The sequence below is a fragment of the Homarus americanus genome, unplaced genomic scaffold (assembly GCF_018991925.1).
Source record: "Homarus americanus isolate GMGI-L3 unplaced genomic scaffold, GMGI_Hamer_2.0 scaffold46273, whole genome shotgun sequence".
In the NCBI taxonomy this organism is placed as follows: Eukaryota; Metazoa; Arthropoda; class Malacostraca; order Decapoda; family Nephropidae; genus Homarus; species Homarus americanus.
The window spans coordinates 446605-463898 of record NW_024725430.1 but is presented as its reverse complement, the minus strand read 5'-3'; the positions used below and the strand labels follow the sequence as shown (position 1 = coordinate 463898).

General features: G+C 39.9%; 2 protein-coding genes across 2 annotated transcripts; both read right to left on the bottom strand.

The window, feature by feature from the left end:
• Positions 1-2605: 2605 nt before the first annotated feature.
• On the bottom strand, positions 2606-3184 carry LOC121864861 (protein PELPK1-like). Its single transcript, XM_042364025.1, has one exon. The coding sequence runs from the start codon at positions 3182-3184 to the stop codon at positions 2606-2608; it is 579 nt and encodes a 192-aa protein (XP_042219959.1).
• A 136-nt stretch (positions 3185-3320) lies between these two features.
• LOC121864860 (protein PELPK1-like) lies at positions 3321-14214 on the bottom strand. Its single transcript, XM_042364024.1, has 2 exons — positions 14179-14214; positions 3321-4457 (listed from the first exon to the last, which is right to left on the bottom strand). The coding sequence occupies exons 1-2, from the start codon at positions 14212-14214 to the stop codon at positions 3321-3323; spliced, it is 1173 nt and encodes a 390-aa protein (XP_042219958.1).
• Between the last annotated feature and the right edge of the window lie 3080 nt (positions 14215-17294).

Sequence of the window (17294 nt, the reverse complement as noted above, 5' to 3'; positions counted from 1 at the left end):
CATCAGAACCAGAGCCAATAGAACCTGTCCCATCAGAACCAGAGGCAGTAGAACCTGTCCCATGAGAACCAGAGCCAATAGAACCTGTCCCATCAGAACCAGAGCCAAGAGAACCAGTCCCATCAGAATCCAGAGCCTATAGAGACCTGTCTCATCAGAACCAGAGCCTATAGAACCTGCCCCATCAGAACCAGGTCCTATAAGACCAATCCCATCAGAACCAGAGCCAATGTCCCATCAGAACCAGGCCAATAACCTGTTCCATCAGGATCAGAACCAGAGCCAATAGAACCTGTCTCATCATCAGAACCAGAGCCAATAGAACCTGTCCCATCAGAACCAGAGGAACCTGTAGAGCCATCAGAACCAGAGCCAATAGAACCTGTCCCATCAGAACCAGAGCCAATAGAACATCAGCCCCAGAACCAATAGAACCTAGAACCTGTCCCATCAGAACCAGAGCCAATAGAACCTGTCCCATCAGAACCAGAGCCAATAGAACCTGTCCCATCAGAACCAGAGCCAATAGAACCTTGTATAGAACCTGTCCCATCAGAACCAGAGCCAATAGAACCTGTCCCATCAGAACCAGAGCCAATAGTTTCAGGGCTTGGATTATTATATAGACCCGTATTTGGGAACTGAGCTCTTGGGATATATACATAACCATAAATAGGGTAAGGGAGTCTTGGAAAGTTACGCTCAGGTACCATCATAGATTCACTGTAGGTTAATTTCGGTATTATTGGATGTGGCCTAATTGCAGGTATTTTGTTTTCAGGTAATTCTGGGTATTTCCAACTTGGAACATTATAGAAATTTAGATTGGAAAATGAGGGATATTTAAGACTGAACATATCTGGGTATTTAATAGTTGGAAATTCTGGATAATTCGGGGCAGGGAGTGTGGGAAACTGGGTCCCAGGTAACTTGAGATAGTTAGGATCAGGGATATTAGGCAATTCCGTGTCCGGTAATTTAGGATATTCGGGATCTGAAATTTTTGAAATCGTTGCTTCACTTATTTTTGGGAATTCCGGACTTGGAAAAGTAGGAATGTTCAAATCTGGCAATTCCGGATATTTGGGAACAGGAATTCCTGGAATATTTGCTTTGGGTAATTCTGGATATGTTGGAACTGGAATTTTTGGAATCGTTGCTTCACTAACTTTTGGGAATTCGGGGCTTGGAATAGTAGGAATATTCACATCTGGCAATTCCGGATAATTGGGAACAGGAATTCCTGGAATATTTGCTTTGGGTAATTCTGGATATGTTGGAACAGGAATTTTTGGAATCGTTGCTTCACTCATTTTGGGGAATTCGGGACTTGGAATAGTAGGAATATTCACATCTGGCAATTCCGGATATTTGGGAACAGGAATTCCTGGAATATTTGCTTTGGGTAATTCTGGATATGTTGGAACAGGAATTTTTGGAATCTTTGCTTCACTCATTTTGGGGAATTCGGGACTTGGAATAGTAGGAATATTCACATCTGGGAATTCCGGATATTTGGGAACAGGAATTCCTGGAATATTTGCTTTGGGTAATTCTGGATATGTTGGAACAGGAATTTTTGGAATCGTTGCTTCACTCATTTTGGGGAATTCGGGACTTGGAATAGTAGGAATATTCACATCTGGGAATTCCGGATATTTGGGAACAGGAATTCCTGGAATATTTGCTTTGGGTAATTCTGGATATGTTGGAACAGGAATTTTTGGAATCGTTGCTTCACTCATTTTGGGGAATTCGGGACTTGGAATAGTAGGAATATTCACATCTGGGAATTCCGGATATTTGGGAACAGGAATTCCTGGAATATTTGCTTTGGGTAATTCTGGATATGTTGGAACAGGAATTTTTGGAATCGTTGCTTCACTCATTTTGGGGAATTCGGGACTTGGAATAGTAGGAATATTCACATCTGGGAATTCCGGATATTTGGGAACAGGAATTCCTGGAATATTTGCTTTGGGTAATTCTGGATATGTTGGAACAGGAATTTTTGGAATCTTTGCTCTACTCATTTTGGGGAATTCAGGACTTGGAATAGTAGGAATATTCACATCTGGCAATTCCGGATATTTGGGAACAGGAATTCCTGGAATATTTGCTTTGGGTAATTCTGGATATGTGGGAACAGGAATTTTTGGAATCGTTGCTTCACTCATTTTGGGGAATTCGGGACTTGGAAGAGTAGGAATATTCACATCTGGGAATTCCGGATATTTGGGAACAGGAATTCCTGGAATATTTGCTTTGGGTAATTCTGGATATGTTGGAACAGGAATTTTTGGAATCTGTGCTCTACTCATTTTGGGGAATTCAGGACTTGGAATAGTAGGAATATTCACATCTGGCAATTCCGGATATTTGGGAACAGGAATTCCTGGAATATTTGCTTTGGGTAATTCTGGATATGTTGGAACAGGAATTTTTGGAATCGTTGCTTCACTCATTTTGGGGAATTCGGGACTTGGAATAGTAGGAATATTCACATCTGGGAATTCCGGATATTTGGGAACAGGAATTCCTGGAATATTTGCTTTGGGTAATTCTGGATATGTTGGAACAGGAATTTTTGGAATCGTTGCTTCACTCATTTTGGGGAATTCGGACTTGGAATAGTAGGAATATTCACATCTGGCAATTCCGGATATTTGGGAACAGGAATTCCTGGAATATTTGCTTTGGGTAATTCTGGATATGTTGGAACAGGAATTTTTGGAATCGTTGCTTCACTCATTTTGGGGAATTCAGGACTTGGAATAGTAGGAATATTCACATCTGGCAATTCCGGATATTTGGGAACAGGAATTCCTGGAATATTTGCTTTGGGTAATTCTGGATATGTTGGAACAGGAATTTTTGGAATCGTTGCTTCACTCATTTTGGGGAATTCAGGACTTGGAATAGTAGGAATATTCACATCTGGAAATTCCGGATATTTGGGAACAGGAATTCCTGGAATATTTGCTTTGGGTAATTCTGGATATGTTGGAACAGGAATTTTTGGAATCGTTGCTTCACTCATTTTGGGGAATTCGGGACTTGGAATAGTAGGAATATTCACATCTGGGAATTCCGGATATTTGGGAACAGGAATTCCTGGAATATTTGCTTTGGGTAATTCTGGATATGTTGGAACAGGAATTTTTGGAATATTTGCTCTAATCATTTTGGGAATTCAGGACTTGGAATAGTAGGAATATTCACATCTGGCAATTATTTGGGAATAGGAATTCCTGGAATATTTGCTTTAATTCTGGATATGTTGAACAGGAATTTTTGGAATCTCGGACTTGGCCTGGAATTCATATTTGGGAACAGGAATTCCTGGAATATTTGTATTTCTGGATATGTTGAACAGGAATTTTTGGAATCTTTGCTCTACTCATTTTGGGGAATTCAGGACTTGGAATAGTAGGAATATTCACATCTGGCAATTCCGGATATTTGGGAACAGGAATTCCTGGAATATTTGCTTTGGGTAATTCTGGATATGTTGGAACAGGAATTTTTGGAATCGTTGCTTCACTCATTTTGGGGAATTCGGGACTTGGAATAGTAGGAATATTCACATCTGGCAATTCCGGATATTTGGGAACAGGAATTCCTGGAATATTTGCTTTGGGTAATTCTGGATATGTTGGAACAGGAATTTTTGGAATCGTTGCTTCACTCATTTTGAGGAATTCGGGACTTGGAATAGTAGGAATATTCACATCTGGTAATTGCGGATATTTGGGAATAGGAATTCCTGGAATATTTGCTTTGGGTAATTCTCGATATGTTGGAACAGGAATTTTTGGAATCTTTGCTCTACTCATTTTGGGGAATTCGTGACTTGGAATAGTAGGAATATTCACATCTGGCAATTCCGGATATTTGGAAACAGGAATTCCTGGAATATTTGCTTTGGGTAATTCTGGATTTGTTGGAACAGGAATTTTTGGAATCTTTGCTCTACTCATTTTGGGGAATTCGTGACTTGGAATAGTAGGAATATTCACATCTGGCAATTCCGGATATTTGGGAATAGGAATTCCTGTAATATTTGGTTTGCCTAATTCTCGATATGTTGGAACAGGAATTTTTGGAATCGTTGCTTCACTCATTTTCGGGAATTTACGGTAATTGACGCCTGGTAATTCTGGGTGTTTAGAAGTTCCTGGAGCTGGTAACTGAGTGCCCGTTATCTCAGAGGATGTGGGGTCAGTAAATGATGGCATTTCTCCTTCCGGTATTTGCGGGTAACCGGTCTCTAGTGAGGATGGTTTTAGTAGGTCCGGATATGTGTTGCTGATGCCGTCGGGTAAGGAGGGATATTTGTTACCATTTGGCATTGATTCCGTCGTCTCAGAGTCACCACCGTCGCCTTGAGTCTGTGTGTTGGCGGCAGCAGCAAGAGTCAATACTGCCGCCAAAACCACCGCCCCCACGATGTGGTTCTGGAAAAGAAAACTAATTAGTAGAGTGTTCTCTGATCTGAGTTTAATATGACCATCTCACTCACCTTCGTTCTACCTCATGCAGCTTGTCTTCACTCATTATGTCATGTTGTACACCGTCCCTCCTTCCTTCTCACACCTCCATACATCGTGCGAGGCACATGCGAGATGGAATTACCAAGTGATTTGTTTCTTTTAAGATTATTTTCAAGCTTGGTCGTGCGATCTCTAAGGCATATTTTGAGTTACGAAGCAAAAACTTTTACACAACTTTGAGAAAAATTTTTTGTCTCATGCCTTCACAAAAGGAGAAGCAGTGGATACTGAATTTGTTGGCTCTCATTGTCAATATTGTCACTGTCACGCAATACCTTTAAACTTGAAACCATTCTTTATTTTACCTAAACGTCAAACATAATATTCATCACCGTTTAGTTTGCTGGTGAGGTATACATAGGGTTTTCTGAATGGATATTTCACCACTTTGGACTAGGTGGGTGGTAACCTATGTCTACATATAGACAGTAAATATTATACAAATTCAGACTATTTACATATTGTGTTTATATACAACACACTACCCGGATTCACCAACACAGAGGCAGAGGTCCATATATCGTCATATCCTGTTATGTTCGACACAGGAATTCATAGCCCTAACTCAGCCTTTCCTGTCAAGCAGGAAATGACATTCGGATCACCTCTATGGTACAGTAAAACCTATAGCGTAGGCATTTAACTCACTGCCGAGAGATGCAGATGAAGACTAGGCAACACACCTGACAAATGAGTGACTGGCAGCTCTAGCTGTGAGTCTGCTATATATCATCCTGTAGCTCTGTGTTGGTTAATCCGTAAATAAACCAACAACAACAGCTAAGTGTACTAACTTTTTTAGTCCTTTGGTGGAGGAAATGGATAGTAACATAGGCAAGGACAAGGCTGACAAGGAAGGCACGAAAACCTTAATTGTTGGAGATTCTCAGGTAAAGTACACAGATAGAGCTTTCAGTGCCAAAAACAAAAATAGGATGAGGGTGTGTTTGCCAGGAGCTGGGGTGGGGGATGTAGCTGACAGGATGGACAATATCTTGTCTGGTAATGGGCACAAACCCATTATCTGCATCAGTGCAGGAGGCAATGATATTGGCCGGTGTAGGAGTGAGGAGCTCCTTGATAAGTTCAAGAGAGCTATTAACCGGATTAGGGTGAAGGGAGGGATCCCTATCATATGTGGGGTCCTGCCTAGAAGGAGAGTTGGCAATGAATGGCTGTCAAGGGCAGTTGGTGTCAATGGCCATCTTAACAGATATTGCAAGTCAATGTCAGTTCCTTTCATTGGCAACTGGGTCAACTTCTACGGCAAAATATGTCGAAGTCTTTAAACTGCTAGGGTAAGACATGAGCACGTGGGTTAAGGAGACTGTAGTGGGAGCGAGTAAACAAAACGAAAAGATACAGAGAAATCGTGCTGGGGATGACGATAAAGGTCAATTAGGCAGAGAGTTAAAACCTAAATGTGACCGTGAGAGGACTCAAATCACGACTAACGTAAATGTCTGCTATACAAACAGTTGGAGTATGAGAAATAAAATGGACGAAAGCAGGGCGTTGGTATGTACCGAAAAAATCAATATAATAGCATTCACTGAAACAAGGATAAACTAAGACTCACAGGAGTCACTGCCGAATACCAAATTGCAGGTTACAAATTATTCCATACCGATAGACAGATTAGGAAAGGAGGCGGAGTAGCAATCTGTGTCTAGTATAACCTGAAGTGTGAAATCAATAAGGAAATAAAAACTGAACTGAATACAGAAATAGTATGGATAAAATTAACAGATGGGAGGGAAAAATTACTTATAGGAGTAATTTATAGACCTACTAATCTCGTTGGGGTTAATGAGCGACTTATTTGGGATGAAATACACAGAGCTTCCAGACATTGGAAAGTCTGTGTGATAGGCGACTTTAACTTTAGTCAAATAAACCGGACCGACCTTAGGGTAACTCAGAATCAGAGGATTTTCTTGTAACAGTTCAAGATCGATCACTATCCTCTGACTACCGTTCAATCAGTTTAACATCAATTATAGGCAAATTACCTGAAGCAATAATTTCAAAATCAATTTGGAATCACCTCGAGAAACACAAACAGAAAAATGGTTTCCAGTATGGCTTCACATGTGTGCGTTCATGTCTGACAAATCTAGTAACATTCTTTTCTACTGTTTTCGAATCAGTAGATGACGAACACGATTATGATTTGGCTTACCTCGACCTTAGCAAAGCCTTCGACAGGGTCACCCATGAAAGACTAATACGTAAAGTTGAGACACAAGGAATTGTAGATGTTCTAAACTGGATAAGGACACGTTTACAGGCCAGGAAACAGAGAGTCAGCATTAATGGCACCAAATCCGACTTGGGTAACGGCACTAGTGGAGTACCCCAAGGCTTATTACTTGGACCATTATATACATAAACGACATAGATATAGGTGGACACAGCAACATAATTAAATCTACTTATGTGTCATCAGAAAATTTACATATGTTGCTGTCTGCGCCCATATCTATGTCGTCTATGTATAGGGCGTGTAATTAAATCTGACGAGGACTCCGCAAAACTACAGGGAGATCTAAAAAAAATTTTTTACATGGTCTGAAAAATGGCAGATGAAATTTAATGTGGACAAATGTAAAGTCCTTAGTCTAGAAGACGTAAACAGAGAAACCTGATATCAAATGAACAACGCTGATATAAAGAAATCGGATTGTGAGAAAGATTTAGGGGTAATGATAAATAAGAATCTTAAACCAAGACAACAACGCGTATTTGCTCGAAACAAAGCTAGCAAAGTACTTGGGTCCATACTAAGGCGTGTTAGTTACAAGACTAGCGAGGGTATCCTAAAGCTATATCTTGCGCTTGTGAGACCTCACTTGGATTAAGCAGTTCAGTTCTGGTCACCGTACTACAGAATAGATATCGAATTTCTAGAAATCATACAGAGGAGGATGACAAGACTAAACCCGGGCATTAGGAACCTTGAGTACAGAGACTGATTACTCCATCAGAATTTGCACTCCCTCGAGAGACGTAGAGTGAGGGGCGATATGATCGAGGTGTATAAATTGAAGTCAGGGCTGAACAAAGGTGATATAACAAAGTTACTTAAACTATCCAACCAGGAGCGAACTCGTAACAATGGTTTTAAATCAGACAAATTTAGAATTAGGCGCGAGATAGGTAAACATTGGTTTGGAAATAGAGTAGTGGACGAGTGGAGCAAGTTACCAAACATCATCATTAACTCAAACACGCTTGATAGCTTCAAATATAGGTTGGACGGATATATGATCGATAAGGGTTCGGTGTAAACGGGACAGCCCAGTTTGGGCCAATTGGCCCGCAGATGTTCCCTCCATTCTTATGTTCTTATGTTCTTAGATTGAGATACGCTCTTAACATATGTTTTACAATAAATGAAAATTGTGCCCGATGTTTGCTTTGAACATTAACACTGAGATAAACTTCAGACATAGTACACGTTACTCCTAGTGAAATTAACAAGAAATAATACCTACAGCCAATATAACCAAGAGTGTGACAGTGGTGAAGATTTCATACTAATATAATTCTGCACCAGAAGGTCACATTGATAACCAATTATCCTATCCCGGAACATTGAGGTGGCAGTTATAAGTGAATTCGAACATACTAGAGACCAGAACAATTAGCAATTAACAGTAATTGTTAAAAAAAAATTACGTAAAAGCACTATTAAGTGGATTAACATAGATGTAATACGAGAAGCAATAAAGTACAGACGACTTCCATTAGCCATATATAAAAGTGCAAGTGGGTAAATATAAAACAGTAGCAAACTTATTTGACGTAAAATAATAAGGTTATCGCTTAATACAATGTGTCAACACTCCCAACACACCCAGTGACCGTCGAGGCAGTGGGTAGAACATATCTCAGCAAAATCTCCCTTGACCGGTGTTGACAAACACATAAGCATCAGGTTAGCATTCCTATGCTCGGCGCTCCGACCAAGCAAGCGGACCCTGAAACCAGACCTAGTATGTGACCCAGCACACCCGGGTTACACCCAGCTCAAATGTGCATCAGCTGACCTCTCAGTTGAACGGAGTTGACCGAACTCACAAGCAGTGTATATGTGTGTATACTTGTGACATATACACCATCACCTCCCTGATAAGCAGCTGCAGCGGCGGCGGTGACGGCGGCGGCGGCTGCGGTAGCAGCAGCAGCAGCAGCAGTAATATTTACGTCATCTATTAACATAGTGGCCGTGATCCAAAGAGAGGACCAGCTGATTGGACAACAGATGTAAACATGGCGATAAATTTCCGGTGAAACAGGCCAACAGTTAGACATTACCTTTATGCTTTTCTGCAACTAGTGAAACATTTTTATTAAACTTACTAGCGTAATCGCCGCCCTCCGGGCGGCTCTTTCGCTAGGCCACGGTAGGACGCCACCTTCCGGGAGGCTCCACATTGTCTCACTGTAGCGCATTAAGGTAGACCACATTTTTGGTTTTGCCATTATCAGCAAGTATGTACAGATTTTTGCCAGTTCCTACTCTGGAGCATCCAACATAGAACTGTCCACGAGAGAAGCAAGGAAACACCAGGTTTAGGCCAACCATCTTTAGGGACTGTCCCTGGCTTTTGTAGATGGTCATGGCAAAGCTCACTTTAACCGGGAACTGAAGTCGCTTGAACTCAAATGGCAGGTCAGTGGTGATGAGAGGTATCCTTGGTATAAAAACGTCCTCTCCTTTACCTTTTCCTGTCAGTATTGTAGCTTCCAGTACATGTGGCATCATGTTCTTCTTGTGAGCGACTCGTCTCTCATTTTGAGTATGATCTCTCGTTTCTCAAACTCTTGACCGACAATCAGGATGGCTACTTCATCAACTACAGGAGCATTAAATCTTCTTTCAAATTCTCCCTTAGGGGTCGTGTCTGCTTTGATCCTGACTTTGTACTCGTCAGAAGGCATGTTTTTCAGGGCATTTTTAAATGACTGTACATATGTGTTGCGCTCATGCAGCATTTCTTGGATAGATAGGACAATGTCATGTCTGACACCTTGAATATTGCCACACCTGATAGTAGTCTGGTTTTCATGATCTCTCATGAAGTAAATTTGGAGGAACTTTGCCTGCTCATCTTCCAGTGGTAAGAGGGATCCTGCTTTGTGATAGACTTGACCTTGGACCTTGAATGTGGGCATGTATCCGTGCTCACGAACTACTCTGGTAGCTCCAAAGGATGTCATCTGGAAGCATGAATTGTACTTCAGTATATTTTCCAAGAAGTGTTTTGACTCTGGTGTTGCTCCCAGCATGAGAGTCTTCAATGGTTGTGGTGGTGTTTCCAAATTTGGCAGTCGTACTTTCCCTTGAGAGCAGCACAGTCCAGCAGATTCTCCATTATACTTCTTTGCACCTCAGTGTTCACATTTCTTATCCATGTTGCCAATGACAACAGAGGGATACTTTTCATATTCTATCTCATTGTCATAGTTAAATGCTGCTCTTGCAAGTGGATGCCACTGTGTATTCCTTATTAGACTTCTGGATCCCGCAGCTCTCTGTCTATTAGCATTCAAACGAATTTCATGCACTTGATCATTTTCTAGGGAACGCCTTTCTGCTGTTTGCTATCTGTCAGCATTAAGACAGGATTCCCTTTCCTGATCTGTTTCCTGTGACCGACTGTCCGCTGTTCGCTCTCTCTGAGCATTAAGACGGCATTCCCTTTCCTGATCTGTTCCCTGTGACCGACTGTCCGCTGTTCGCTCTCTCTGAGCATTAAGACGGCATTCCCTTTCCTGATCTGTTTCCTGAGACCCACTGTCCGCTGTTCGCTCCAGGAGGCTCATCCGCTAGGCCACGGTAGGACGCCATCTTCCGGGAGGCTCCACATTGTCTCAATGTTCAGTCCCCAAAACTTCTTCTATCAATAGTTCATTAACGGTGTATGTAAGTTCCACCATGTTTTTCACTACAACGGTACAGCAAAGTATATTTTTTTAGCATTAAACTGTTATTATTTTATTGTTTAATCATCACTACATATAACACCATCCATCATCACTACAAATAGCATCATCCATCATCACTACATATAACACCATCCATCATCACTACAAATAACATCATCCATCATCACTACATATAACATCATCCATCATCACTACATATAACACCATCCATAATCACTACATATAACACCACCCATCATCACTACATATAACACCACCCATCATCATCACTACATATAACACCATCCATCATCACTACATATAACACCATCCATCATCACTACAAATAACACTATCCATCATCACTACAAATAACACCATCCATCATCACTACATATAACAACATCCATCATCACTACATATAACACCATCCATCATCACTACATATAACACCACCCATCATCATCACTACATATAAGACCATCCATCATCACTACATATAAGACCATCCATCATCACTACATGTAACACCGCTCACCATCACTACATATAACATCCATCATTACTACAGATCGGTAAAGTAGTTTCCGAGAGTCTCGTGCGGACACACATACACACAAACACACACACACACAGACATACTTCTTTGTTTTATATATATATATATATATATATATATATATATATATATATATATATATACTATTTTGTCAAATGACATTCTTACCATGCTGACGCGGACGAATGAGCTTCGGTCTATATGGTGGTGTGGGATCTCAAGTAATGTGAGAAGGAAGACGGAATCACTTGCTCTTAAATTTCAGAAGTTTTCAGATCAAGGATACACCTTGCAAGCGATGCGTTGAGTTGATGTGTTGGAAATGAGAGCCGTGTTCTTCAGCATCAACCTTAACTGTTTCACTATTAATATTGAATTCATCACGAACAGGCCCGGAATACTGAGTCAAACATAACTAATTGGTATACAGTATACTGTTGGATCACAGTGTTGACATCACATCTCTTCAGTTGAGTAACAACGTTTAGAATTTGTCTGAGAATAACACGTGTCATTAAATTCCATTCACGAGCTCATATATAAACTGTAGTGAAACTGCACTAGGCGGGTCACACCAAGCCTCTGCAACATACTTACCGTCTTGATCTTTTGGACTTAACTCTATCTTTATAGAGCAATGAAAACTAATTCATTCAAAGCTCATTTCAAAATCTGTTCACCTGCATAACCCAAAACCCTTGAGTGAAGAGTTGAACAATGATCCCGTCACTCAACTTGGTGCTGAAAAACGAGAACATTAAAAAATTGTGGTCCATTTGTCATCCTGATATATAAAGACCTATTCAGTCAGTTAAGTGTTGAATAGTAGACTCTTTTCTCCAAACCGTGTGTGTGTGTGTGTGTGTGTGTGTGTGTGTGTGTGTGTGTGTGTGTGTGTGTGTGTGTGTGTGTGTGTGTGTGTGTGTGTGTGTGTGTGTGTAAAACCTGCAATTTGGTATTCGGCAGTAACTCCTGTGAGTCTTAGTTTATCCTTGTTTCAGTGAATGCTATTATATTGATTTTTTCGGTACATACCAACGCCCTGCTTTCGTCCATTTTATTTCTCATACTCCAACTGTTTGTATAGCAGACATTTAAGTTGGTCGTGGTCTGAGTCCTCTCACTGTCACATTTAGGTTTTAACTCTCTGCCTAATTTGCCTTTATCATCATCCCCAGCACGATTTCTCTGTATCCTTTCGTTTTGTTTACCCGCTCCCACCGCAGGCTCCTCGATCCCCGTGTTCATATGTTACTCTCGCGGTTTAAAGATTTCGACTTCTTTTGAACTGCCCTCTCGAGAGAGTCTGCTTGGCGTTGCCACCCCATCCTTAGCATAATGGTCCTTTCTGCCGTAGAAGTTGTCCCACTTGTCAATGAATGGAACTGATATTGACTTGCAATATCTGTCAAGACGACCATTGACACCAACTGCCCTTGACAACCATTCATTGCCAACTCTCCTTCTAGGCAGGACACCACATATGATAGGGATCCCTCCCTTCATCCCAATACGTTCTATAGCTGTCTTGAACTTATCAAGGAGCTCCTCACTCCTACACCGGCCAATATCATTACCTCCTGCACTGAGGCAGATAATGGGTTTGGCCCATTTCCAGACATGAATGTTGTTATTCTTATGAATTAATGCGTTGTCTCCTCTGAGAAAGATAATGTTTTCTCTTAAAGGAATCGATTTACATTAAAATAATTTTGTTTTGATTAGATTTACATTTGGATATGTCATCAGTCTGAATTCTTGATTATATATTGATGTACAGTTGCCCACACCTCCACCAGGTACAGTTTCCCACACTTCCACCAGGTAAAGTTAGAGATGTCAATCCTCTTTTCCCATTATAGAATCTAGTCTCATTAAACATACTGACTCTGTTAACATGAATTTGAGTAATGTTATATACAAATTGGTAATTAAGAAGATTTATAACCAGGTACAAGGGTTGGGTAACTATTCATTGACCTGAATATGGTGGACGCCTGCTGTCCATAGGGACTTAAACTCACTTACCTTGACTGTTTTTATTTGGCTCGTTATTAACTACTCCTTAGTCTGTACTCACCCCTAAAGATGTGAATTACATAGAGCTCTTGGGAACTTCACGATCTGTAAATATGGATGATGCACAACTACAGAGATTTACATAAGTAAATATCGCGTGTGACCTTGGTTTAAATGATAACATTCGGCCTCCATGTGTGTTGAGTCTCTTCGTGCATAAAATCGTCGTCACCTGAATCCCAGTTTGGAGTTAAGTGAGCTTGGAATACTTCTATAATATTTAGCATCTCACTCAACTCGTAATACTTGTTTGGCCTACATCCTTTCTTATTAAATACTGTGTGGTAGCTGCAGAAGCTCTCTCCCAGACCACAACCTGTGGACCCTCACACCCCTCCTCTTACCCTCACTCGTGACCATTTCAGAATCATGCTCCGATACTCTCTGGGTTCACACATCATGGAAAGAGAGGAATGGCAATGCTAACTGTACCAGTATATTTCATTTAGTCTCAAGATGATAAACTAAGTGAAGTTGCTTCATTGAGTCAAATAAAGACGAAACACAATAAATAGATAGATAAATGGGCAGATAGATGAAGGTCTTAACGTCCATAATTTATATAAACTTAGTTAAGCCAAATATATGTTGATATTACATGGAAAATAATTGTTATTGCTTTGAGATCTTAATGTCAACATTTTTACCAATATTTTGATGTATAGCAATTGAAGTTATGATTCTGCATCAGCATATTTAAATGCAGTTCACTACCTGACCTTGTCCAGTTCAACCTGTTTTCCTTTAAATGGAAAGAAAACGTAATGCTTCCCTGCACTTCAAGCCAGCCTCCATCGCGGTCTGACCCGTCCATCATGGTAGGAAGTAAAATATAAACTTGCACAGGGATTTTTGGCATTATATTACTAACACACACACACACACACACACACACACACACACACACACACGTATCACCTAAAGAAACACAAATTGATCAAAGATTCCCAGTATGGCTTCACAAGTGGGCGTTCATGTCTGACAAATATATTATCATTCTTTTCAAATGTTTTCGAACCAGTAGATGACGAACACGATTATGATTTGGCTTACCTCGACTTTAGCAAAGCCTTCGACAGGGTCAACCATGAAAGACTAACACATAAAGTTGAGACACAAGGAAATGTAGATGTTCTAAACTGGATAAGGACATGTTTACATGCCAGGAAACAGAGAGTCAGCATTAATGGCACCAAATCCGACTTGGGTAACGTCACTAGTGGAGTACCCTAGGCTCAGTACTAGGTTCATTATATACATACACGACATACACATATAGGAGCAACCAGTAGCATAAGTAAATTTACGGACGACACTAAACTAGGGCGTGTAATAAAATGAAAGGAACAGTTTAATTTGAAGACGATATTTTCCTGAGGGTGTTAGTCTGTTTCCTTTTTCTTAAACTGTTATAATCAAGGGGGAGTTATTTGGTCATTGAACTCCTAATCTTAAGCAAATATTTCTATTATCGTTTTGTTTATGTTATTCACAGTATAAGCTTGTGAGAGTGGCGACCCTGGTGGTGTTGGCGATGACAGCCGACGGACACCAAGACTACCACCAAAGAAACTCCTACAGAGGAAGAGGAACACCTAGTAGAGGAACGGGAGATCACTACCTTAGAGGAGAAGGTGGAGGAAGACACTCAATGGTTGACTATAATGATGTTAAAGAAAAACCCGCCCCAAGTGATCATGCACCTATGTTTACGGTTTCCCTTAAAGTGCCAAAACCTGACAGAATCACAGGAAAAAACGAACCATATCATAAACCACAACCACCATATTTCCAACGTGATATAGTTCTCGGTGGTGGTAGAGGCAGAAGACCTGGTAAAATTATTGCTTTTACAAAAGGACGGAGTAATATTGTACGGGACGGAGATAACCATGGTGCTGCTCTCGACGTTACTACAGGAACTGACGGCTCAAGACCCATGTCAGTGTATGGTGAGTCTCGGTCTGGACGCGGCGAGGCTAAAAATAATCTAACATTTGGTATCGGTAGAGCAACCAATTGAGTCTGCCTATTACTGAGTTGAACTGCGTATAATTTTTCTTCAGAATTATTTTAGAAAATAGAAAATAAACTCTTCTGGATAATTTAAAATGCGGAATTCATACAAAATAAGAATTAGGCTTAAGAATGAAAATTTATGTTACAGTTTTATAATGACCAACGAGAAATAAAGAACAACCAATTGTCATCAGGTCACACGCCGTCTTGTTTACATTTGCCCTTTACTCTACGGTTCAAGGAAGAACAGAGAGTTGTACTATGTAGTTTGGGTAAAATATGATACAAAATCTTAATCTTTGTTTAATTCACAATCTACTCAGCACCACGTGTCAAGTATGGAGTTAAACACTGAATCGAAATAGTGTACTGGTGTTGTTAACGGTCAAGGAGACTAACTATACCTTTTATACCAGGTAATAACGCTGGCTTCCTGTACTAAGGCTGTGTGTGGATAACTAACTGTAAATGGAGGTGATAAAGAGAGAGAGATAAAGAGAAAGAGACAGACAGAAACAGAGAGGCACACACAGAGAAACAGAGAAAAAGGTGTTAAAAGAGAGATTAACAAAAAATGTGTGCATAATCAATCAATCAATTCATCCTGACAGTAAATATATTGGAATACCTGTTTACCTGCTGGCGGTTCAACATAAGGTACTAAGGCGTGAGAGAGGACAGGTAAAACACCTCCTTAATACAGGTTAATGATTTTATTGGACAAAATAATCTCTCAAAAATAACTAAATAAATCACTAATTAATACTCTTCCACCAATCAATCACATACAGTAGTGTTTTTGTTGTAACAAGCAAAAAAATCACCAAAATGGTTCAAGAAATCAATTTAAAACTATCAATGAAAACGCCCAGGGGAATGACTATATTAGTAAGATAATGGGTGGTAAATCTATTTGCTATTTCAAGATCTTCAACAGTGGAGAGATATAGGATAATTGCTTGTAAGTTTAATGAGATCGAAGGATATAACCTATAACATGATCAATGTTTTGCCTTTCTAACTCAATATACCAAACGTAATAATTGACATCAAAAAGGCATTAACAAAGACACCTAATCTAACCTAACCTACTCTTTTCTGGTCTTGTTGATATGGAGTTGTAGACGATAGGCAAATGCAGTGAATTAACTCATGGATAGATACCTTAACCAATTTAGTATCATGCCAACCTCCTCCGTGTAACTAATTAACATATCCAGTCAGATATCTTAACCCCATGAGTACGATGCTACCTTCCTGAGTACTATATAACACATTGATTATTATATATTAATCCCTTGAGCAGAATATCTGAAAGTTAGAGTACGAAGACTTAATCCCTTAATTATATGGTACTCAAGGGTTAAGTCATCGCACTCAAAGGTTTAAACCTAATTGGGGAACTACCCTTTACTAATGGGCTCAAACGTGGTCATTACTGCTTCTGAAATATTAAAGGTGTAAACCGTACACCTGAAGGAAAATCAATTACCCCAGTCGTCTGTCAGTTTGTCATTATAATGTAAAAATAAACATGTTCAAGTTATATTAATATACACTATATGGACGTACATGAAAACATAGTCAAGTTCCCCCCCCCCCAAAAAAAAAAAAAAAATCGCTTCATCAATACAAAGTTTTTATTCCTCTTAAATAATTTTTTCATAGTGGTTCAGTTTCCTTACTCGACGACGTAATGTTTACTCCTTAACCGACCAAAAAAAACATAATGTAAAACTATAATGTTTCTCTAAGGAAAAGTCAGCAACATTTATAAAAGAAACTTAAACCACAATTCTTGTTTATCTAGTTTTTATTAAATCTTGAAATACTGTTGGCGTAAAAGGTCACGCTTGTCACCTCAACCAGATTAACACACACACACCTGTTTCAAGACCTTGGAAGCATTACCTGTGGTACCTTAAATGGAACTGCTAGTTGGTTCCGATGGTCACTTTCAAACCCACCCAGCCTCACCACCATCGCGTCCGGCCATTATGGTAAGTATCAAGTATTTGCTTATTTGAGAGGATCGTATTTTGGTATTATTATTATTATTATTATTATTATTAGTAGTAGTAGTAGTAGTAGTAGTAGTAGTAGTAGTAGTGTCAATAGACCAACCAACCAGTGCTATGCCTTCTTAAAGA